Source organism: Pongo pygmaeus, chromosome 12 (genome assembly GCF_028885625.2).
Source record: "Pongo pygmaeus isolate AG05252 chromosome 12, NHGRI_mPonPyg2-v2.0_pri, whole genome shotgun sequence".
NCBI lineage: Eukaryota > Metazoa > Chordata > Mammalia > Primates > Hominidae > Pongo > Pongo pygmaeus.
Genome location: NC_072385.2, coordinates 130,531,551 through 130,556,642, shown reverse-complemented (window position 1 = coordinate 130,556,642; position 25,092 = coordinate 130,531,551). Strand labels below are relative to the sequence as shown.

At 46.0% G+C, this 25,092-nt stretch overlaps 1 protein-coding gene across 36 annotated transcripts in view; it reads right to left on the bottom strand.

The window, feature by feature from the left end:
* The window catches only part of RNASEH1 (ribonuclease H1), a 28,067-nt gene extending 4,374 nt beyond the window's left edge, over positions 1 to 23,693 (bottom strand). For 8 of the 36 annotated variants that reach the window (XR_010123175.1, XR_010123176.1, XR_010123177.1 and 5 more), the window contains exons 1-10: positions 23,451 to 23,678; positions 22,109 to 22,224; positions 21,370 to 21,483; positions 15,855 to 16,019; positions 14,069 to 14,168; positions 12,789 to 12,843; positions 12,363 to 12,447; positions 11,643 to 11,767; positions 9,373 to 9,543; positions 379 to 567 (exon numbers count right to left, since the gene is read on the bottom strand). Coding sequence is in view for 3 of the 36 variants with exons in the window: in XM_054476582.2 (XP_054332557.1) it covers positions 9,457 to 9,543; positions 11,643 to 11,767; positions 12,363 to 12,447; positions 12,789 to 12,843; positions 14,069 to 14,168; positions 15,855 to 16,019; positions 21,370 to 21,483; positions 22,109 to 22,224; positions 23,451 to 23,578 (975 nt within the window). In the remaining 33 variants the exon portion in view is untranslated. Of the gene's footprint in view, positions 1 to 378; positions 568 to 2,151; positions 3,790 to 8,805; positions 9,544 to 11,638; positions 11,768 to 12,362; positions 12,448 to 12,788; positions 12,844 to 14,068; positions 14,169 to 15,854; positions 16,020 to 21,369; positions 21,484 to 22,108; positions 22,225 to 23,450 lie in introns of those variants that run through there. The other 28 variants (XR_010123171.1, XR_010123173.1, XR_008500767.2 and 25 more) reach the window with 13 other exon arrangements.
* Positions 23,694 to 25,092: the final 1,399 nt, after the last annotated feature.

Sequence of the window (25,092 nt, the reverse complement as noted above, 5' to 3'; positions counted from 1 at the left end):
CCTTGACAAAGACCTTCCCGGACCAAGCTTGTGTCCACCACTCCAAGTCCCTCCACCTCCCGGACCAAGCTTGCGTCCACCCCTCCAAGTCCCCTCATGGACCTTGGGCTCTGTCCTGGGCTGGCTCCGTTTGAGCAAATCCTGCCAAGCCTGCTTGGGGAAACCCACCCTGACTCCTGACATTTCCACTTAGGAATTTCTGTCCACAGGCCCCCACCCTGCTCCAGGGCTGTCAGCTCCCACCCATCCCTGTACTCGGATTTGAACCCCGTCTCTCTCCTTTACTGCAAAACCTCACTGGAGCGGGCCCTTGAATAATGGCTCTTCACACCCTTAACAAGGATTTCATTTTTTTCTTTACCAAGCATCCCAACCTACCATTTCAGCCTGCTCAGGCTGCTGGGACAGAATACCACAGGCTCGGGGGCTTGAAACAACAAAAATCTATTTTCTCACAGTTCTGGAGGCTGCAAGTCTGAGGTCAAGGTTCCCGCTGGTTCCGCTTCTGGTGAGGCTCCTTCCTAGCTCGCAGAGGCTGGTGTGTGGCCTGTCCCGGGAGAGCGCCCCCTGCAGGCAGGAAGGAGCACGCGCACTCTGGGGTCTCTCCTCATAGGGACACCCATCCCATCGGGTCAGGGTCCCCCCACCCTTATAACCTTAACCCCAGTACCTCCTTAGAGGCCCCTCTCCAAATAGCCACACCAAGGATTAGGAGTTTAACATGAATTTTGGGGGATCCATTCAGTTCATAAATGTGATCCCGGTAAGTTTTCCTCTGGGTTTCAAAATGTTAGGTTAAAGCATGTTGTCTACCTAAAAGGAGCACACTACATATTATATGAATCTCAGATACGCACACATGGTGCCGTGTCACAGTGTTTCACAGAGCAGATGGGAGCTGCAAAGATTAGGGTGGGATCTGAACACCTCAGCTAAGCATGTGTCCACCTGGCCACTGGGGTTTCTGCTGGTGAGAGTTCCACAGCACCCATGCCCTTTACCTGCCCTCTTCGAAAGCAGATCTTTCGAATATTTTTTATCAAATATTTATTAACAGGTATTACAACATGATTCAAAGATCAAGGTAACATATAAAAAGGCCAGGCACAGTGGCTCATGGCTCTAACCCCAGCGTGCTGGGAGGCCAAGGCAGGAGAATTGCTTGAGCCCAAAAGTTGAAGACCAGCCTGGACAACATAGTGAGACCCCAGCTCTAACAAAAATAAAAATTAGCTGGGCATGGTGGCACACACTTGTAGTCCCAGCTACTCAGGAGGCTGAGGCTGGAGTATCACTTGAGCTCAGGAGGTGGAGGCTGCAGTAAGCTATGACAGCGCCACTGTACTCCAGCCTAGGTGACAGAGCAAGACCCTGTCTCAAAAGAAAAAAAAAAAAAAAAAAGATTAAAGAAAATCTTTTTGGCTGGGCACGGTGGCTCATGCCTGTAATCCCAGCACTTTGGGAGGCCAAGGCAGGCAGATCACCTGAGGTCGGGAGTTCGCGACCAGCTTGATCAACATGGAGAAACCCCATCTCTACTAAAAATACAAAATTAGCTGGGCGTGGTGGTGCATGCCTGTAATCCCAGCTACTCGGGAGGCTGAGGCAGGAGAATTGCTTGAACCCGGGAGGCAGAGGTTGCAGTGAGTTGAGATCGTACCATTGCACTCCAGCCTGGCCAACAAGAGCGAAACTCTGTCTTAAAACAATTTTTTTTTAAGATAGCATACAGGCTGGGCACAGTGGCTCACACCTGTAATCCCAGCACTTTGGGAGGCCGAGGCAAGTGGATCACATGAGGTCGGGAGTTGGAGACCAGCCTGGCCAACATGGTGAAACCCTGCCTCTACTAAAAATACAAAAAAAGTAGCCGGGCGTGGTGTTGGGCATCTTGTAGTCCCAGCTACTCGGAAGGCTGAGGCAGGAGAATTGTTTGAACCCAGCACGCAGAGGTTGCAGTGAGCCGAGATGGCACCACTGCACTCCAGCCTGAGCAACAAGAGCAAAACTCCATCTCAAAAAAATATATATTATATATAAAATAAAAAATAAAAAGATAGCATACAAAGATACACACACCAGCAAGTCTCATTATCGCCCTGTTCCCACCCACAGCATCCTCTCCTCATTCCCAGTGTAATAGAGTAATACCTCGGTGTTTGTGAATTTTTATTTATCCTCTTTGACACAAAAGGCAGCCTGCTGTAACATGAATCAGTACTTTCCTTTTTCCACTTAACAGCGCCCAGAGAGCCTTCTGGTCTGTGGGTACTTATGGGGTCCGTCACTCTAATGCTGTTTATTCCACGGCCGCTTCAGGTCCCAGTATTGTTTCCAGTTCTCTGATATTAAAAACCTGGTCATCTTTTATTTTTATGTGTGCAAGGTGTATCTACAGCATACAATCTGCAGAGTGGGGACTGGTGGATTAAACATCAAAGCATTTGTAATTCTGACAGTGGACCACGCCTCTGTCTGGTGTTGAGTGGTGCCGATCTGCACTCAGCACCAACACAAGTGAGCACACGTTTCCAGGCAGCCTCAGCAACATATGCACTGTTGCTAATATCGTACAGAGAAATGATGTCTTGGTGTTTTAATTTGCATTCTCTCGTGAGTGAAGTTGAGCATCTTTTCATTCCTAAAGGGCCATGAGTATTTCTTTTTCTGTAAACTATTTGGCCAATCCATTCTTCTGAGTTGTTAGTTTTTTTCAATTTCTAGTTCTTATATATTAGGGAAATTAGTCCTTTGTGATATGAGTTGCAAATTATTTTCCTAGCTTGTTTTTGCTTATAGCTCTTCAAAACCCTTTTTATTTATACGTAGTCTTCTTTCATGGTTGCTGGATGTTAAATCCTAGGTTAAAGACCCTTGTTTACTGTTGAGGTACTGCCTTTAATATACACGAATCTGTGCATATTTAGGTTTAGAGAACAGCTCTGTCAGCTGGGGGTAGAGAAAGCGGTCCATTCGCCCTGTTTCCCACTTCATTCATATTTGTCTTTGTCCAAAACCCTACCACCGTATACTGGCCGCTTCCCGTATCACCAAAAAATCTTAATTTGGGGGCATATTTTGATGAAAGTTGTTCTTTGACAAATACTTATGTCAACACAATATCAGAGTCGCCTTGTGCCAATTCCTGTCTCTCAATGGGCACTTAAGAACCAAAGCTGCTTGAATGAGCTGGCCAGCATAGTCAACGTCTTGTGTGTGCCAGGAGACACAATGCAGGCAGATGCAGCCGGCCCTCCCCACGTTACTCCTGAGTGTTTACGAACTGAGGAACCACGACCACCATGATTGCTACGTGTTTTGTTCTGATGACATCCTCTTACTGAGTTCTGAATGTCGGCTCATCACGTTCATAAAAAAGGGGCTTTAGTTGAGTGACCTATTCCTTCTTGCTCCAGAACTACTAGAATATTAGAATTAGGAAAAAGACCAGAAATCTACCCCAAGGCCCTCCTTTTCAGACACAGCATCTGCGGCCCAGACTTGCTCAACTTGAAATGAACATCACCTGAATCAGGAGTGCAGATTTCACTGGTTCCTATTTACAGTAACCCACGCTGTCCACCAGCCAGGAGGGCTTTTTCTTTCTCGTTTTGTTTGACCTCCAGCTTCGTGCACTTTTGTGCCTGTCCTACAAGATGGCAGAGTGGCTACCATCAGGCTTCAGCAATGGGGTGACACCGTGATGCTCCAGTACCGGCAGACAACAGGAGGGGAGTTCTGCACAAAGAACACTTCTTCAACGGCCTCTATTTGTGCGGCACGAACATCCTATTAAAGGAGCATCAGTTGAAAGCTTATATATTCCACAATATGTAGTACAATCTGATATAACAGTCACTCAAATATTTTGATTTGGAGCTGATGAAGATGCAATTATATATCATTGTAAGTTTCTAAACATATAAAAAATGCAGCTGATTTTTTGATTCTCAGTATTTTCTTTTAATAAAAAAAAAAATTGCCCCCTAAAAATTTAAGATTCCTCTTTAAAAGTGGTTGGATCTTTCCTTCCCTCTGGCTTCATGCACTTTCTGCTGTACTGACATCATTTTTGTTTTTTGTTTTGAAACAAGAGTCTCACTCTATCGCCCAGGCTGGAGTGCAGTGGCGCAATCTTGGCTCACTGCAACCTCTGCAGCCTAGGTTCAAGCAATTCTCCTGCCTCAGCCTCCCGAGTAGCTGGGATTACAGGCACCTGCCACCGCGCCTGGGTAATTTTTGTATTTTTAGTTGAGATGGGGTTTTACCATCTTGGTCAGGCTGGTCTTGAACTCCTGACCTCGTGATCCACTTGCTTCAGCTTCCCAAAGTGCTGGGATTACAGGCGCGAGCCACTGTGCCCAGCCAACATCATTTGTATTGTGAAAATCCCACAGACCGTAAAGTTTCTAGAGGCACAACTTTTCACCTATTTCCAATTCTGGTTCAATTTTTTTTTTTTTAAATCACAGATTCTCAGAAGACAGAGGCAGCAGCAGGAGCATGCTTTTTGAATCTTCTCAAATCCCCACCTAAAAACAGAACTACTAAACAGCAAAACCAAAAAACTTATGGACATTTGTAACAGAATGAGGTGACAAGTGTTGACAAGGATGTGGAGTGAACTGGAACTCTCCTGCCTGGCTGGAGGGAATGTAAAATGTAAAGTTCACACTTGGAAAAATTTCATAGTTTCTTAAAAAGCACACACCTGCTGGCTGGGCACGGTAGCTCACACCTGTAATCCCAGCACTTTGGGAGGCCGAGGCAGGCAGATCACGAAGTCAGGAGATTGAGACCATCCTGGCTAACACGGTGAAACCCCGTCTCCACTAAAAATACAAAAAAATTAGCCGGGTGTAGTGACGGGCACCTGTAGTCCCAGCTACTCAGGAGGCTGAGGCAGGAGAATGGTGTGAACCCAGGAGGCAGAGCTTGCAGTGAGCCAAGATTGTGCCACTGCACTCCAGCCTGGGTGACAGAGTGAGGCTCCGTCTCCAAAAAAAAAAAAAAAGAAAAAGAAAAAAGAGCACACACCTGCCATATGACCCAGGCATTCCATTCCAAGACATTTACCCAAGAGAAATAGAAGACAAAGACGAGGATATAAATGTTCACGGCAGCTTTGCTTTATTTTTATTTAGAAATTGGAAATAATCGAAATATCGGTCAACAGGTAAATAAATAAACTGTGGTATATCCATGCAATACAAAATGTGGATTATTGATGTACACAAAATGGGTGAATGCCAAAATAATTATGCTGAGTAAAAGAAGCACCTCCCCCCACAGTACTTGCTCTGCGATTCCACTCAGATAAAATTCTAGAATATATAAATTAACCTTTAGTGAGAGAGAGCAGACCGGTGGTTGCCTGAACATGGGGGACACGAGGGACAGTTTACAAAGGGGTGTGAAAATGCTGTTGGTGGTGACGGACATGTTCTGGTGATAGATTCACAGGCAAATGCATCCATCACTTTACGTATGTGCAATTCGTTATCTGTCAGTAACACCTCAATAGAGCTGTTTTAAAAAGCAAGGTGGGGCCAGGTTTGGTGGCTCACACCTGTAATCCCAGCACTTTGGGAGGCTAAGGAAGGAGGATCGCTTGAGGCCAGGAGTTTAAGACCAGCCTGGACAACAGAGTGAGACACTGTTCTTATTTTAAATAACAAAACAAAACAAAAGTGGTACAATAACAACTTTTAAAACTCAAAACGAAACAAAGAAAGAGATAAAAGAGATTCAAGAGACAGTGGCAAACACTGAAAACAGGCAATTTAGATTTCAACATACAGATAACAGGGATCCCCACAGAAAACAGCCAAAGCAAGAAAAATATAACACTAAACTCCAGTTCAAGCAAATCTTCTTAAAATAACAGATGTGAAGTACACATAGAAAGAGCACACCATACACTTGCAAATATGGACCAGGACAACCAATACCAACACATGACACGTTTGAATAAAACTGCCGACTTGACAGAAAAAGGAAAAAATCCTTTGGGCATCTAAGAAAAAACAGCATATGACTGTCAGGGGAAGAAAACAAGATTCATCAGGCCTTTCATGCATCACTTTATGCTGGAAGAAAACAGAAAACAAGATACTCAAAGAAAATCTGGGCCAAGAATTTCGCATCCAGCAAAACTGAATTCAACATCAGAAACTCAAAAGAATACTGTCCTCAAGATGACACTGACTATAGACCGGTTATAAGAACTGAACATACAAAAATGAGTCAATGGCAGTAAAAGGGAGTGATTTTTCTGACAATGTAGACACAGTGCTGTTTTCATCATCACAATTAATGCTATGGTATTGGTATTTTTTTTAAATGTTAAATGCTAAAGAGGAATAAAACAAGTGAGTGATTACGGGATATTCCATACCATCGTCCTGTGTCTTCAGAAGCAGGATTCCGAGTGCAGGAGACACAGACATCATATAGAAGAGGCTACGTAAAGGCCCCAGGACCCTCAATTTGTATTGGGAATATCAATATAGGCTCAGAAAATATTCTTCCTTTAAATGTGTGTGTGCAACGTTTGTATTTTTTTAAAGCTCTGTCCAAAAATCTAGAAACAATGACCAACCCGATAGCAATGAGCATCCTAAACTGGATCTGAAATACCAACTCTACCAGCGACTCTGGAAGAAATAATGGATTCCAAGTGTTAAATGGAATTAAGTTTGGCCTAAAACTGCCTCTGTACACAGTGACTTATAACCCCACTTAATGTATAAGCAAACTGGGACCTGACTTGAGAGTACACTTCTGTAACAAGCAGCAGAGTTTCACCAATCACAGGCTGAAGGCTGCCAAAACATGCCTATGTGAGGTGGAGGCCGACCCGCTGTCAGTCTGGCCATGTACGTGTGTCTTTCCCTTCCTGTGGCTATAAATAAATACAGCCTGCACACAACGCACAGGAGAGCGTTCTGAACCACTTTTGGTCCTGAGTGCTACCCAGCTGAAGAAACTATTTTCTGCTCAATTAAACTGCTAACTTGTCTAAAGTTTTTCTTTTAAGACAGGTTTGGAGCAGAAGCTGTATAAAATGGGCCTAGGAGCATCCTGACATGCCAGGCTGCAGGGAGCTATCAATGACTGTGCATGTGTTCTGTGCACACATGCATGCACACGTGTGTACACTTATCAAAAGAAATCAAGAGCCAAGCTCAAGAGGCTCCCTCTCACTGACCGAATAAGCTAGTCTGAGCTAAATAAAGATAAAAATCACAACAGATTGAAACCCACCAAATATGCTTAACTCCACAAATTCTTTTTTTTTTTTTTTTTAAGACAAGGACTTGCTGTCGCCCAGGCTGGAGTGCGGTGGCATGGTCACAACTCATGCATCCTCGACCTCCTGGGTCCAAGCGATCCTCCCATCTCAGCCTCCAGAATAGCTGGGACAACAGGCAGGCACTACCACACCCACCTGATTTTATTTTAATTTTCTGTAGAGACAGGGTATCGCTATGTTGCCCAGGCTAGTCTCAAACTCCTGAGTTCACGTGATCCTCCAGCCTCAGCCTCCCAAAGTGCTGGGATTACAGGCATAAGACACCATGCCCAGCCCATGAATTCTTGTATATAAGTAAAAACCCTTCACCACTCACCTTCCTTGACAGACAACTAATGCATTATCTTAAAAAGTTACTGTACAAGAGCAAAGAATCAAGCATGTATCCTGCCCTTCGTATATGAACCGTACCACTGGGTAACCAGATAAGTATAAAACAGAAAACACTTTCTTAGAAAACCATTCCAGCTAATAAAGGCAAGCAAAATGACAGAATGAGAATACCACCATTTTGCAACCCCAAATAATTAATGGATCTTGGCACTGAGCATCAGCTGCTGTCAACATGGTACTTTCCTGAGGAAAGCTCCTAACCGCCTATTCTCCTGCCAAAGGGATCAAATTTGAGGCTCATCAAGCCTCTGGACCCAGCTGCCAATGTGCAGGAAACATAGAGGGCCATGCTGAACTACACCATGACCACGTGGTCAGCAAAATCTACACTGTGGGAAGCCATGGGACAAACAGCCCAGGCTCTTCAACAGATAAATGGCAGGGAAAACAGTGAGGCAGACGGGACTGCAGATGGACACTGAAGTAGTTAAAAAAAATAAACAAAAAAAAAGCAGACAAGACTAAACTGCCAACAAAAAACTAAGAAAGTCATTTCTGTGAAGTCAGGATTACTTCCGGGGGCAAGGACGGGGAGAAGAAGGGGGCTGCGGCTGGAGGGGCACTTGGAGAGCCTTCTGGGGTATCTGGCAAAGTACTATTCCTTCCCCAGGTGGTGGACACAAAGGTTATTCACCTTATAATCATAATCATTCAATAAGCTATACATTTGTTTTGTGTCACTTCCTGTATGTTTTTATGATAAAAAGGTTTAAAACTAAATAAATAATCATGTCAAACTTGTATTACCTTTTTTTTTTTTTGAGACAGAGTCTCACTCTGTTGCCCAGGCTGGAGTGCAGTGGTGCAATCTCGGCTCACTGCAACCTCCGCCTCCTTGTTCCAAGCGATTCTTGTGCCTCAGCCTCCCAAGTAGCTGGGACTACAAGCCCGTGCCACCACACCTGGATAATTTTTGTATTTTTAGTAGAGACAGGGTTTCATCATGTTGGCCAAGCTGGTCTCAAACTCCTGACCTCAAGTGATCCGCCTGCCTTGGCCTCCCAAAGTGCTGGGATTGCAGAAGTGAGCCACCATGCCCAGCCGGTGTCATTCTTTTTTTTTTTTTAATTTGCACAGTTTTTAACAAAAGAGCCAAATAAATTTTTGAAAGTTTATTTACGCATCTTGGTCTTTACAAGTCGCGGCTGTTCCCAGAGAATGGCCTAGCAGCCAGGGTCGCCTGCAGGCAGGCTTTGCCCTATACTAAGTGCCCAGCAAGCAGGCACATGGGGCCGAGACCCAGCACACATCCTGCCCACTGAGCTGCCCGCCCAGCCCCTGGGCAGCATGTTCCTTTAATGTACCCACGGGCACAAGTCACCTATACAAGCAGGAGACTCAATCCTGTCAACTGGACGGTAAATGGATGCTTTCAGAATGCTTCCAGACTTCTGAGGTGCATCTTTCAGCCAATGGTGTTTTGATTTCTTATCAAAATAGAAGCCGCAGCATTTTAGGCCATTTGCCTTGCTGGCCCGCAATAAAACAAGCAAGGACAGGACTGAACCCAGTAAACATAATGCGGAAATCTCACAGAATTCTCCAATCTCAAACATGTTCCATTTATTATACACTGAACAATTTTTATAAAAACGTGTCACAGAAGGCCACTGTGCCTGATTCCGTGTGAAAGACGCATCTGCCCATCACTGCAATGGTCCTACCTGCAGGCTATTTTCCACACCAGTAAGTACAAGTAGCAAGACAGCCACTGGCTCAAGTTCTCCCAAGGACTAAAGTCACATGGCTCAGTCTTCCGATTGTTTGGCTCCTTCTCTGGCTAATCTGTCAGCTTCTTCGTTGCCTATAAATCCCGAATGACCAGGAACATGCATCTGTTAAGATAAATGTTTTCCTTTTATTTTCACTCATCTTTACATAAGCAACACATGACTATATTCTCATCATAAAAAACCATTCAGAACAGACTGCATAGCATAAGCTCAACTGCAACGCTCCTCTCCCCAAACATGATCCTCACAGCACGCTGTCGATTCTTCACGTGTTTACGCAATGGATGTATTTACCAACATTCCATTTTGTTTTTCCACAAATTGGATTTTACCGTTCATATTGCTATTTCCTCCCCACTTATCAATGGGACTTGATAAGCTTTCCAGGCAAAACACATGTGTGTACAGATGGGTGGACAGATATGTATACAACACACACACAGGCTTCCCTTGCAGTGCTGTCAGAAAGAATAATGTACTTATTTAGCCACTGTCTACATTTATGTTGCCAAAGCAAATTTACACATCAGGCTTCCAAACTGTTATCAGTGGTACCGGGAAGGCAGAACAAGGCAGGGTTGAGACAATGGTTGCAGTTTAATTTGTTCTGTATTGCTTGAAAAAAACTTTTTAATAAACACGATCTATGATTTTAAAAAATGCTGCCATCTTGGAATAAAAGTTCTATTACCAAGGCTTTAATCACACAACCTTACTATTGTTTGAAACAAAATACACTGATAGTTTTATTTAACATTATGATGCATTCCAAAGAAATAAACAGGGTGACATACAGCTGTCATAGTAATGCCATGTGCCCAGGTTGGGTGTTACTTCATGTTCTTAACAAAATATAAGGATTGCAGAACATCCCTCAAACCACACTGCCTGTGTATTCTATGCCTAGTGATATTCTCACTAAAATTGTATTACTTGTGGTTGCAGTGAGCTGAGATTGCGCCACTGCACTCCAGCCTGGGCAACAGTGCGAGACTCCGTCTCAAAACAATAAATAAAAGTTTGACATGATTATTTATTTAGTTGTAAACCTTTTTATCATAAAACAAAAACATACAGGAAGTGACACAAAACAAACATAATCCCGGCACTTTGAGAGGCCAAGGCAGGTGGACTGTTTTAGGTCGAGTTCAAGACCAGCCTGGGTAACATGACAAAACCCCATCGCTACTAAAAATACAAAAATTAGCCAGGCGTGGTGGCATATGCCTGTAATCCCAGATACTTGGGAGGCTGAGGCACGAGAATCACTTGAACCCAGAAGGCAGAGGTTGCAATGAGATCACAGAGCTTGGGGTGACAGAGTGAGACCTGCCTCAAAAACCAAACCAAACCAAACCAAACCAAACCAAACCAAACCAAACCAAAAAATTGTATTACTTGTATGATAAAGAAAAGAATCAAATGTGTGTTATGTGGGTGGGTTTGTTTTGTACTTTTGAGACAGGGCCTCGCTCTGTCGCCCAGGCTAGAGTACAGTGGTACAATCTTGGCTCACTGCAACCTCGACCTCCCCAGCTCGTCACCCTCCCACCTCAGCGTCCTGAGTAACTAGACTACAGGCATGCGCCACTACACCTGGCTAATTTTTTATTTTTTCTAGAAACAGAGTCTCACCATGTTATCCAGGCTGGTCTCGAACTTCTCAGCTCAAGTAGTCAGCCCATTTGGGCCTTCTAAAGTGGGTTACAGATGTGAACCACTGAGCCCAGGCGCTCAAATACGTGTTTTTGTTTTTTGTTTTTTTTTTGAGACGGGGTCTTGGAGTCTCATATCGTTGCTCAGGCTGGAGTGCAGTGGCGCGATCTCAGCTCACTGCCACTTCCGCCTCCCAGGTTCAAGTGATTCTCCTGCCTCAGCCTCCTGAGTAGCTGGGACTACAGGCACACACCACCATGCCTGGCTAATTTTTGTATTTTTTAATAGAGATGGAGTTTCACCATACTGGCCAGGCTGGTCTTGAACTCCTGACCTCATGATCCACTCATCTCAGCCTCCCAAAGTGCTGGGATTACAGGCGTGAGCCACCGCGCCCAGCCTCAAATATGTTTTAATATACATTATGATATTAATTTCATGGAAATTGTTATGTCATTAAACCACTTACATAAACCATTAATCTCTAGTAAACTTAGCTTATTTGGTCATAATAGCCATAGGACATGAACATTTAAGATACGCACCCACTGAATGTCCATCCCCTGGGTAAGCCTCTCCAGTGCCACGAAGTCCTCTTTGTTGATCACCTCCTTCCCTGCACTTGTCTTCCACCCATTTTTCTTCCAGCCTTGAACCCAGTTAGTTATACCTACAAAAATGTGTGATCACTGGTGAGTCAATCTTGAGTGTCCTGCCTTTTTCACCTCCTTAGTCTTACCTCTTATAATTGATCCCACTTGTATTCTGAGTCACCACCCTTGACTCTTCACTTCCTTAGCTGGCCTTAGTTGCTTTGGCCTTTGGCACAGCCTGAAATACCCGCCTCTCTTCCCTTTCCCCTAACTTGTATTCTACCTACAGCTGTCAGCTTAAGATGTCATTTCTCCCAGGAGCCTTCCCCAGCCTCGTAAGCATCCCCTACATGCTCCTATTCAGGGCATTTCCCAAAGGAGCAGTGAATACGCCATCTTAACTGACTTATACACACACAGACTAGAATTAACACTAGAGCAGAGCCACTTCCACTTCTGACTGCATCTCCAGTGCCTGCGAAAGAAATAAGCATGTGGAAAACATCGGAGCAGCAGAAAGGAGACTCCAAAATCCTCACTCTTTGCTTGGTACCTGACAAACCAATGTCATCCCCCCTGTTCCCATTTGGGTCCTGCCCTGTTACAACGCCTCCTACCAATTTCCCTTCACAGTTACTGGAAAAACAGAAGAAATCAAATGTGAAAGCTTACCATTTATCGTAAACATACTGTCTGTATACAGAACCAGTTTATTGATGTTTTGAGTCTTTGCTTGTTCAATGGCTTTGCAGGCTGCCTTGAAAAGAAAAGTCAATAGTCATGCTACAGAAAATGTTCAACTTTGACATTAATGAAGTTCAAAAGTACTTCGAAATTGAAACATCCCCTCTGTACTGTGATGATTATATTCTCTGTATGAAACACTACTATACATACAATTCTCCTGTGTAGACATCTATTTGAAATAAGTTTTCAGAATTTTTCTACAAAATTCCTATTTTTCAAAATTGTTATTAAACCCAAGTCTCCTCTTCAAATATCTTATATGTATAGGTAGAAAAAAAAAGAATTAGTTTATTTGATAATTTCATACTCAATGCTCAAAAATGAGAGGCTTAAACGTATCTGATAACTTACATGAATTTCTGCTCTTTGGTTTGTCTGCCGCCCAGGAAGTCTAATGCCTACATTTCTGTTTCAAAACAGTACAAAAGAAAATAAAAGTATAAAGTGAATTCTCAAAGTGATTCTTCTTAATGGATAACGATAAACTAGTGTGTATTATTTGAAATAGAAAAGCATCATATAAAAATCAAACAGAGAGACTCCCAGAAGCAGAGAGGAGCACACAGGTTTCCACACTCGGGCACCTTCTCTCATGGGTTCCACCAGGGCAGAGGAAGTAAAAGCTAGTTCTCTGCAGACCCTGGGTTAGGCCCTGTGGCTGCAGCAGAAAGAATCCCAGGAGAAAACTCAGGAAGAAGAATGGAGAGAGTGAGACTTCGGACTGAAACTACTAAAAACCTCCACGAAGTAAAGGAGGAAAATGAAATCAAGGAACCAGAAAAACCCTTAGACAAGTTATTTAAAATTTGGGGTCACCAGGAGATCCAGAGCTTCCTAAAAGAACGAGCAATTTTTGGGCAAGGAGTGGTAGCTCACACCTGTGATCTCGGCACTTTGGGAGGACAAGGTGGGAGGATCGCATGAGCCCAGAAATTTGAGCACAGCCTGGGCAACATAGTGAGACTTCATCTCTACTGAAAAAAGACTCCTCTTGGGAGGCCAAGGTGGGCGGATCACGAGGTCAGAAGATCGAGACCATCCTGGCTAACACGGTGAAACCCCATCTCTACTAAAAATACAAAAAATTAGCCGGGCCTGGTGGCAGGCGCCTGTAGTCCCAGCTACTCAGGAGGCTGAGGAAGGAGAATGGCGTGAACCTGGGAAGTGGAGCTTGCAGTGAGCCAAGATCACGCCACTGCACTCCAGCCTGGGTGATAGAGTGAGACTCCTCCCCAGGGCAAGAAAGAAACAGCAAAGCCAGGTGCGGTGGCTCACACCCATAATCCCAATACTCTGGGAGGCCAAGGTGGGAGGATCACTTGAGCCCAGAAGGTCAAGGCTCCAGCGAGCTGTGTTTGTGCCACTGCACTCCATCCTGAGCAACAGTGTGAGACCTTGTCTTAAAAAAAAAAAAAAAAAAAAGCAAAGGAAGTAAAGCTGAGGTACCTGACGTTCTGAAAAGCAATGCCACTTAGCCCCAACACGAACCAAAGCTGCTCCTCTGCTACCCCCTGGCAGAGCTACTTATCTGCAGGTTTTCCCAATAATCAACCAATGAGCAGATCCCGCCTCATCTTTTCACAAGTTGTGGAACATGATTCAGTAAAACTCAGCTTCCTTTGTTTACTTACAAAGGATGGCCCGGGCCCCAGTAAACGCCGATTCCTGCTCGTGGCCTTCTACGCCCATTACTGGAGCAGCAGCCATCCGTGTAGACGACGACGAAGTCTCCTGTGGGAAAAGGGAAGTAAACGCTGCTGGGCTGACCTTACAAAAAACTGAAATTCACCTCAAAAATCCACTAGGTCGACTTAGCATTTTAAACCGAGAGGGTATTTTACAATGCTGCAAACATTTTCTCTCTAGGAAAACGTGCTCAATTACTTACAAGGGGGCACCTAACATTTATGCTTGGAATCCACTTACATTTTGATCTTGTAGGCCAGGCAAGTTCAGGGTGAAGGCAGTCACTTTGTAAAACTAGAGCCTGCTGCAATAAGAACTACTGTTCATATCCCACACTGAGGGTTCAAAGGACAATGACTCTGTCTCCATGGCAGGGTCACCTTCACTCCCAGGGAGCCGTCTGCCCAGAGACAAGCAGTGCCTCAGCATGACGGTGACCCTGCCTGCCAGAGGGCCCAGCCTCCTGACCAGTGCTGGTCTAATTTCTTCCCTGGCATATTTGCTGCTAGTTAAGTGTGGTTCCCATCTTTGCTTCTTTCCCTCTAGATAGAGGATGTGATTGACACACCAAGGCTGTAAAGAACAAGGTAAAAAAGGACTGATGGGGGCACTCGCAGGCCACTGGTGACCAGGACACTTCAGTAGTGTGGTGGGAGCAGAGGTCAGGTTGCAAAGTGTTAAAAGAGCTGAGCTGAGAGGGCAAAGAGCGGTGGTACGCGCAGGAAGTGGAAGTACTTGTCCGAAGGACAGCAGACTGAGCTCAGCGGTGGCCAAGGGGCAGGGATGGGGATGTGCTCCTCACAGGAGCGGGGCTGAGAGCCAAGGGGAGTGTGGGTGTTGGGCAAGACTCCTCCTCAGTTCAGCTAGAACTTGACAACATCAGCATGACTACAAACTTCCCGCCCAGCCACTGAACTGTCTCAGGAGCCAGCACCTGCTATCCGCCATGTTCCAGGCCACCGAGCCTCCAGCAACGGTCGGTGTCTGGAAACGGCTCATCTCCCTGCGACTCCACAAATCTTTGCTTCAATTCCCACTAGTAAATCACCAAATAAAGAAAACTTGTTTGATCTTTTTTTACATAACTGCAAAACGTATCTACAAATAATACAGCTTGGCAAAACATTTTCTACTGGTTTCCCTTGAATTAAATTAGAACCTATAAATATACTGATTTATATTTTTTAATGCTACTTATTTCTATTTTCTGCTCATATGTGTAAAAGACACAAAGGAGACCTCTATTCTGTGAATCACTAAATACATACAACTGATTCCTGCAGTGAAAGGTAGCAGAAAAGTACACTACTACCTTGCTTCTCAAGATAAAACAGAATCTCCTGTTTTCCAAAGATCGAATATGAAAGGTTAAATTGCTGGTGCTAATCAATTATAACAAGCAGCTGCGTGCAAGGTGTTTCTTATTTGAAAAAGCTGGAGTCTTCACATTTCATCTTAACATTAAGTACTGCATGCATAGCGAATACTGGTATTTCAAAAGATTACAGTTGTTCATTTACATGGAAGGGTTTTCCTAAGAATATCTGAAAGTTTAATTCTGCACCATTTGATTATAAATAACGGCCTTAGTGATTTCTAAATAATCCTTAAACACAAGAATGAAGATGATAAACATCAGCTGAAACTCCCCCCATTAAGTGGGAAACACCTTTTACACATAACATTTTCATGACTGTTGTATTAAAATCTGAAAACCCAAGGAAGATGTACCCATGTAGGAAAACGTGTCTCTGCTAACTGGAGGCACCGGCTCCACGCTCGGCTTCATGTGCTTTGCATACGGCTCTGTGCTTTCATCTCCATCTCCATCCAGTGGCTCACGGAGTCGCTTGCTGGCTTTCGTCTCCGATTCTTGTCCATGTTGATTTTCCTGCCCTGAAAGACAGAGTCCACTTGTGAGCTGGAAACAATGAACATAACACGAAATGCTAGAGAATGAAGAATTCAGTAATTTAGTATCATTAAATCAGACTTAAAAACACCCTCTGTATGTGGCCCTACAACGAGGGAAACAAGGGAAGGACCCCCTCCACACCATCTCGACCCCCTCCACACCATCTCAATCCCCTCCACACCATCTCTACCCCATCCACACCATCTCTATCCCATCCATACCATCTCTACCCCATCCACACCATCTCTACCCCTTCCACACCATCTCAACCCATCCACACCATCTCTACCCCATCCACACCATCTCTACCCCATCCACACCATCTCAACCCATCCACACCATCTCTACCCCCATCCACACCATCTCAATCCCCTCCACACCATCTCTACACCCTCCACACCATCTCTACCCCCCCACACACCATCTCTACCCCCCCACACCACCTCAACCCCCTGCACACCACCTCAACCCCCTCCACACCACCTCAACCCCCTCCACACCACCTCAACCCCCTCCACACCACCTCAATCCCCTCCACACCACCTCAATCCCCTCCACACCACCTCTACCCCCTCCACACCACCTCTACCCCCCTCCACACCACCTCAACCCCCTCCACACCACCTCTACCCCCTCCACACCACCTCAACCCCCTCCACACCACCTCAACCCCCCTCCACACCACCTCTACCCCCTCCACACCACCTCTACCCCCTCCACACCACCTCTACCCCCTCCACACCACCTCAACCCCCTCCACACCACCTCAACCCCCTCCACACCACCTCAACCCCCTCCACACCACCTCAACCCCCTCCACACCACCTCAACCCCCTCCACACCACCTCAACCCCCTCCACACCACCTCAACCCCCTCCACACCACCTCAACCCCCTCCACACCACCTCAACCCCCTCCACACCACCTCAACCCCCTCCACACCACCTCAACCCCCTCCACACCACCTCAACCCCCTCCACACCACCTCAACCCCCTCCACACCACCTCAACCCCCTCCACACCACCTCAACCCCCTCCACACCACCTCAACCCCCTCCACACCACCTCAACCCCCTCCACACCACCTCAACCCCCTCCACACCACCTCAACCCCCTCCACACCACCTCAACCCCCTCCACACCACCTCAACCCCCTCCACACCACCTCAACCCCCTCCACACCACCTCAACCCCCTCCACACCACCTCAACCCCCTCCACACCACCTCAACCCCCTCCACATCACCTCAACCCCCTCCACACCACCTCAACCCCCTCCACACCATCTCAACCCCATCCACACCACCTCAACCCCCTCCACACCACCTCAACCCCCTCCACATCACCTCAACCCCCTCCACACCACCTCAACCCCATCCACACCATCTCAACCCCATCCATACCATCTCAGACTTACAAGGGAATGACCCCAACCACACTATCTCAGACTTTGATACTCTGAAATAATTCTAAATTTTTCAAGATAAGTTTGATAAAGACAATGTGAAGACAGTAGCAAGGCTTCTGTTGAAAGTAAAATCTGGTTGGCCGGGCGCGGTGGCTCACGCCTGTAATCCAAGCACTTTGGGAGGCCAAGGATGGTGGATCACCTGAGGTTGGGAGTTGGAGACCAGCCTGACCAACATGGAGAAACCCCATCTCTACTAAAAATACAAAATTAGCCGCGAGTGGTGGCGCATGCCTGTAATTCCAGCGTACTTGTGAGGCTGAGGCAGGAGAATCGCTTGAACCTGGGAGGCAGACGTTGTGATGAGCCAATATTGCGCCATCGCACTCCAGTCTGGGCAACGAGAGTGAAACTCCGTTTCAAAGAAAAAAAAAAAAAAAGTAAAATGTGGTTTTGATGGAGATAATGATACCAAGGGTTCTTGACCCTTTAGGGATCATGGACAGTTTGAAATCAAAGGGGCTCTTTCTCCAGGAAAAACATGACCCAAAATTGTGTATATAACATCAGTGGTGTTGCTGGGCGCAGTGGTGTGTGCCTATAGTTCCAGCTACTCGGGAGGCTGACATACGAGTATCGCTTGAGCCCGGGTTTGAATCCAACCTGGCCAACATAGTGAGACCCCCTTTGCTTAAAAATAAATAAATCTAAAAAAAAGATGAGTTGTGTCCATGGTTCAGCCCCTCCCTTCCTCAAATACAACTACATGGATACTAAGTTAAGAACCCCTAGGAGGGCTTAGAGGGTGCAGCTTAGTCTAGCTTGAATAAAGAGATAATGGGACATATTAAGAAAGGGAAACAGGGCTGGGAAGCCGAGGCAGGCAGATCATTTGAGCTCAGGAGTTCAAGACCAGCCTGGTCAACATGGTGAAACGCCGTCTCTACTAAAAATACAAAAATTAGCCAGGCGTGATGGTGGGCGCCTGTAATCCCAGCTACTCAGGAGGCTGAGGCAGGAGAATGGCGTGAACCCAGGAGGTGGAGCTTGCAGTGAGCGGAGATCGTGCCACTGCACTCCAGCCTGGGCGACAGAGCCAGACTCTGTCTCAAAAAAAAAAAAAAAAAGGAAACAGAAATCAGAAACTAAAAGGAAGCAACTGGGTCCCTTCAGGGGCAGTACTCTTGCAGTTTTTCTTTTGCAATGAAGTTTTTCTTCTGCAACGAAGTTTTTCTTCAGAGGGAACTCAAGGTTAATCCCAAATAGATTTTTTTTTTTTTTTGAGACGGAGTCTTGCTCTGTGCCCAGTGGAGTACAGTGGCGCGATTGTGGCTCACTGCAACTTTCGCCTCCCTGGTTCAGGCAGTTCTCTGCTGCAGCCTCCCAAGTAGCTGGGATTACAGGCACCCACCACCACGCCCGGCTAATTTTTTTGTATTTTTAGTAGAGATGGGGTTTCACCATCTTGGCCAGGCTGGTCTTGAACTCCTGACCTCGTGATCCACCCGCCTTGGCCTCCCACAGTGCTGGGATTACAGGCGTGAGCCACCGTCCCCGGCCCCAAAGAGATTCTTAATACCATCTCAGGGTTATCTGGGAAGGGCCCATATCTCACTCACTGGGTAATATTATGGCAGCTGAAGTAGAACAGCTAAATTAGACCAGGACTCAAAAAACCAGAATTTCAATTTGTGCTATACCTTTTATCAGCTGCGAACTCCGTCAATTGAATTAAACCCTCTGGGCTTCTGTAAAATGAGGCCCTGAGCTAGACGATCTGAAAACTTTTCCTTACACTATCACTTTATGGAGTGAAAATAAGGACACAGGAGCAACCAACTACCTGCAAACTAACAACCCTAACCCAACACTACAGGATTCACCTCCAGCTCTCAACTCCTAAACCAGGGATGGAGAAATGGGGCACGAACATCACAGAACACCTATTAGAAAGGAACAAGAAAATCTCCAGCCTAGTGGAGCTTCTCAGCCCACACCTCTCAGAACGCTAAGGGAGCCGGGCAACACTTGACTGATCAGCACGACATCAGCAACGGCTGGCGTTTCCACTGCCAGATTTTGTTTTCACACGCTCATCTCCAAAACGTTCCTCTAGGTACTCTACTGAAGTAAATGCAAATACTCTGGTCCAGGTTAAAGTGTCATTTTGTAGAACCTTAACACTGATATAAATACTGGTTTTACTTACTATAACAGAGATGGACACTTTTTACAGAACAGATAAGACTTGGAAGGAGGAAAAAACCACACTTGTCAGTTAAGTTTTACTTCACAAAACTGTGGTTTTTAAGTAAGTTAACCTTAAATCAGCTTACATAAACCATAAGAACTAGTAAATAGCTCAATAATTCTAAAATAAGGATAAATGTAACGTTAAAAAACAAAAAACTGTAAAAGGGGCTAATATTTTTTCTTTGATGCAGATCTGAATCATTAAAGGCACTAAATCTCAATTTATAGACGTAAGTCGCTGACTAGTAGGTCTCTAAAGTTTAAAGAAGTAGATTCACAAAGAACTAGCTTGCTTTAAGATTTAGAGTACTTAATAAAAACAGAAACACACTTATATTGGAAGAATTGAGATACAAATAAATTACTGATTGGTTAAAAACAAAAAATCTGTGAAAAGGAAAACTGAAAAGGAAGTATCAGGAACCCAGCAAAGAAGGAAAGAGCCATATTTTCAAACCTGCTTTCTGTCTCAAACTGATTTTTCCATCTGGGTAGAAAAATGAACAGCTGTAACAGCGAGGAGGCGGCTCAGCATTACTGCCTCCATTCTCCCTTAACATCCCTGTAGTGGTATCATATAGGCCGAGTGAACTATGGGAAGAATTTATAGTTTAAAGCAAGGATGACAGTGGTCCGTTCCCAAAACTAACCCCCAAGGAGATAAAGAGGGAGTACACACAAGTAACAATGTTATGTTGAAGACTTAAAGGAGGAGCATCATGGCCTGACCAAGGACAGAGAAATCTGACAATCCCCTTGGACCCTCGCTGCCATCCAGATGTCTGTGCTCATCGGTCACCTCCTGATCTCACCTCTGCCTTTCTTTCCCCTTCCCTTAACATAAAAGAAGTCTCAAGTTCTATCAACTTAAGATGGTTCTTCAGGACATTAGTCCACCATCTTCTTGGCTTGCTGGCTCTCGGAAAAAAGTCGCCTTCCTTGCCCCAACACCTTGTCTCTCAGCTTACTGGCTGTCATGCAGTAAGCAGTAAGAACTGTCACATCGATGAGCCTTTTTCATGTGTCCTCATTCTCAAACAGAACCTCCTTTAAAAGCTATTGAAGAGAGAGAGGATGAAGCAGGTGCACTGAGTGAGGGTCGACCCTGCTTTGCAAACTAACTCTTCAGGGCTCCATTCTGGACACAAAATGCCTCGCTCTGAATTGTGCTTTGTCCAGGATTGTTATGATGATTCAAAGGAGCAGTTGTTCAGGTTCAAGCATCTCAGTGGCCCCTAGAGAGGCTGTTCAAGATAAGGTAGTTAAAACTATGCTTTGCTCAGTATTAATTTGCTATAGTAAAAAGTTTGTAAGTAACATTCACGTAAGATCACCTCCTCAGTGTAGATCCAGAAATGTTTTTAAAATCTTGTGCTCTAAAGTCGTCACCCTGCTCATCTGAGTCTGCATAATGGGCTTTAAACTTCAAATTATATTGGGAATTAATCTTATATTGGGCTTTAAACCTTGAATAACCATACTTTCTATAACACATAAAATTGGAAGAAATTGGACAGGCGTGGTTGCTCATGCCTGGAATCCTAACACTTTGGGAGGCCAAGGCAGGTGAATCATCTGAGGTCAGGTGTTTAAGACCAGCCTGGCCAATATGGTGAAATCCCATCTCTACTAAAAAAAATACAAAAATTAGCTGGGCGTGGTGGCACGCACCTGTAATCCCATCTACTCCGGAAGCTGAAGCAGGAGAATCGCTTGAATGCAGGGGGCAGAGACTGCAGTGAGCCAAGATTGTGCCACTGCACTCCAGCCTGGGCAACAGAGACTCTGTCTCAAGGAAAAAAAAAAAGAAGAAATTCAGATTGTGTGACTCTGTCCTCAATAAAAAGGAAACACCACAAAGGGGCATGCCATGGAAAGAACCACACTCATTCCTGTCAACTGTAGCCCATTCAGTCCAATAACTATGCAAGTATTTTTTTTTTTTTTGACGAGTCTTGCCCTGTCACCCAGGCTGGAGTACAGTGGCGCAATCTCGGCTCACTGCAGCCTCCACTTCCCGGGCTCAAGCAATTCTCCCACCTCAGCCTCCCGAGTAGCTGGGATTACAGGTGTGCGCCACCATGCCCAGCTAATTTTTGTATTTTAGTAGAGACGGAGTTTCATCATGTTGGCCAGGCTGGACAAGTATTTTTTTTTTTAGAAGACAAGGAATTATGGCATAAAAGGCTGAATGGAACAGGAGAGCTGAGTCCTGGCTTATCCCTAATACTGTAAGTAATATGAACCACTATTTGTAACTGCTTTCAGCCTGTTCCCTAATTTGTAAAATGAAAACAATCACACGAGGTTCCCTACATGTCTAGAGGGTAGCTATACAGATCAAATGCCATCTGGCATATGAAAGCCTTTGAATAGGTCAAAATGTCACACTGATATGAGAGGTGACTACCTTCTGAAACTTCCGGGCTTGCAGATTTCCTGACGAAGGCCCAGGCCTCATCCTCTGTGGCAAACTTCTTAAATCTGGCAGCAGGAAACCGGTCCACCTGTGCTCTGCACTCATTCCTGGAAAAGATGTGCAATGTTATTTCCTTCTTCCCTCTCTAACCTATCCCCTTTTTTATTGAGATTCTTAAGGTTGGAAATACAGTTGTCCCTTGGTATCTGAGGGAGACTGATTCCAGGAAGTCCTCCACCCCCATCACAGATACCAACATCAGAGGACGCTTAAGTCCTTTGCATAAAATGGTGTATTTGCACATAACCTACACACATCTTCTTGTATGCTTTAAATCATCTCTAGTTTATATCTAGTACAATGTATACAGTTGTATTGCCTTTTTATGCGTATTTTAAAACTGTATTCTATTTTAATTTTTTCCAAATATTTTTGATCTATGGTTAGCTGAAACTGAGAATGCAAACTGGATATAGAGGACCAATTTTTGCGTGAAAAGGGCAGAGTCGCACCTTATAGTTTTAACCTGCACGTCAGACTCTACACCTGTGTTCTACTGTATGCCAGCCAGCCAGCACACCGGCACCATAAGGCTTTCGTCAAACTCAAAGCATAACAAAATACTGGGGTCTTTGAAAAAAATATTAACCATTTCATTACAACAAAAAGGTCAACTTCTGAGATGCTTCTTCCTCAATACTATAGCTGCCGTGCATGGGGAAACACAGGTAACGAACTTTGCTATCTTGTAATGGGAAGAGTTCTGGTGGCAGAGTCAGAATAGCTGGGCTCAAGTCCTTTCTCTGTCAGTTACATGCCCTGGGAACTTCCTGAACACAGGAACTACACCTGAAAGTGAGAACAATCCCTCTCACCTCTAAGGGTTGTTACAAGGATCCAACTGCAAATACTGGCTTATTAGAATTTACCTTTTTAAAAAGGGAAGATTAGGTACTGAGTTCCAGTCCCAATTTAGCTGGTACGGAAAGTCTTCTAGTAACGGGGGTTAGTTCTGATTACGTGTCACTTTTTGTTGCACTTTAACTGCAACAAAGATGAAGGATTAAACATAGGGTTTATTAGGCCACCCCTAACCTTTACGCGACGTTTCTGATACTTCAAACAAGTCTTCGGCGCGGTCCAGTCCCCGGCCATGAGCCTCCTGGAACCCCGCCGGCCGAGCAGGAAAACGAGGCGGTCGCCCGACCACCCACAGCCACAGCGCGCGGCACAGACTCGGACCGCCAGGCTCCCGCCGCCGGGGTGAGCCGAGCTCCGGCCTCCCTCGACCCCGATGCCGGCAGGGAGGCGCCTCGGCGAGCGGGCCACTCACCAGGTCAGAAAGACCCCGGTCTTGCGGCCCCTCCTCACGGCATAGAACATCCCGAACCCGCGAGAGCCGCGGTGGCAGGACACGGCGGCCAAGACGACTCTGTGGGCCAGGAACAGAAGCCAGCTCATCGCTCACTCCCGGCACCGGGAAGCATTTCGACTCCCGGCCCAGCGTGGGCGCGACCCGCCGGCGCTCACCACCGCACTTCCGTCACCGGCGCGGGAAGATGACGCACATCTGGGCGGAGTCCTGATGAGGGCCGGGGCCTAAGGAGGGGCGGGGTCGTAGGGCGGAGCCCGAACTCGTCAACTTCCTGTCGGTACTTGAAGCGGACCCAGGGCTGAGGTCCCGAAGGCGGGCGAGATCTGGGATGGGGCGGGGCCTATAGGAGCGGGGCCTTAGGCGCACCTGGCCGGGCTGAAGCCCTGGGCCCGGCAGAGGAAAGTCGAGATGGACCGTGTGGGACCCCTTCTCTCCCCGCCCCCAGGCCGCAGTTCGGGGGCCACGCCCCGGCGTTCTCGGGTCACCGCGGGAAGCCCTTGAACCCCCTGGCGCCCGGCACCCACATGCGGTAACCGCAGCTCCTCGAGAGCTCCAGGGATGCGGATCTGCAGTAAGGGCTGTGGCCAGATGAATGAATGCACATTTTTTAGTGGGCAAAAAGATGTTAGGATTCATGAATTAGAATAAGCACAAAGGAGGGCGAGAGGGGAGGCCGTGGAAGCCACATTCCTCCCCTTGCCTTGGGCGCCCACCCCCGAAGGGGCGCGTCCCCACCCTGCTCCACTGCACGTGGGTGTTTAACCAGGGGATGTCCAGTGCCTCAAGCACCACGACCTGGGAGAAAACTGAGTTGAGAAGGCAACTTTTAGAATTCTCCCCATTTGACCTTTTGCTCTGTAAGCAAATCAAGTTATTTTAAAAGTCTCCATGGGTTGGAGGGGCGTGGTGGTTTACGCCTGTAATCTCAGCACTTTGGGAGGCCAAGGCGGGTGGATCACCAGGTCAGGAGATCGAGACCATCCTGGCCAATATGATGAAACCCTGTCTCTACTAAAAATACAAAAATTAGCCGGGCGTGGTCGCCTGCGCCTGTAATCGCAGCTACTCAGGAGGCTGAAGCAGGAGAAGCGCTTGAACTCGAGAGGTGGAGGTTGCACCTGGGCGACAGAGCGAAATTCCGTCTCAAAAAAAAAAAAGTCTCCATTGGCAAACATTGTTATTCGAATTATTTTTAAACCACTTTTCTTTAATTTTCTTAAGGTCTTCTAACAAGACTTTTGCACACCTGCCATGTATTTTGTCAGGCCCTGGGGATGAAGGTGAGAAAGTTGAGAATCCTCGGAGACAACACATCAGCAAATAGTGCGCAGGCAGAACAAGCTGTTGGAGGAGAGAGAGACAGAGCAGAGAAGCAACCGCACCTGGAGGGTCAGGAGGGCCTCACATCAGAACGCCTGAGCAAATACAGTTTTGAAGGATACTAATTTTTTAAAAAGTTCATTCACATGAGTTAGACAAAGAGAAAGAAGCAGGACATTCTAGGAAGAAGGAACGGCCCAGGCAAAAGCGACGCGTACATTGGCGTGGTCAGTTGTGTTCCTCTGTGAAATCAAAGAATTTTTTTTTAAACAGAGTCTTG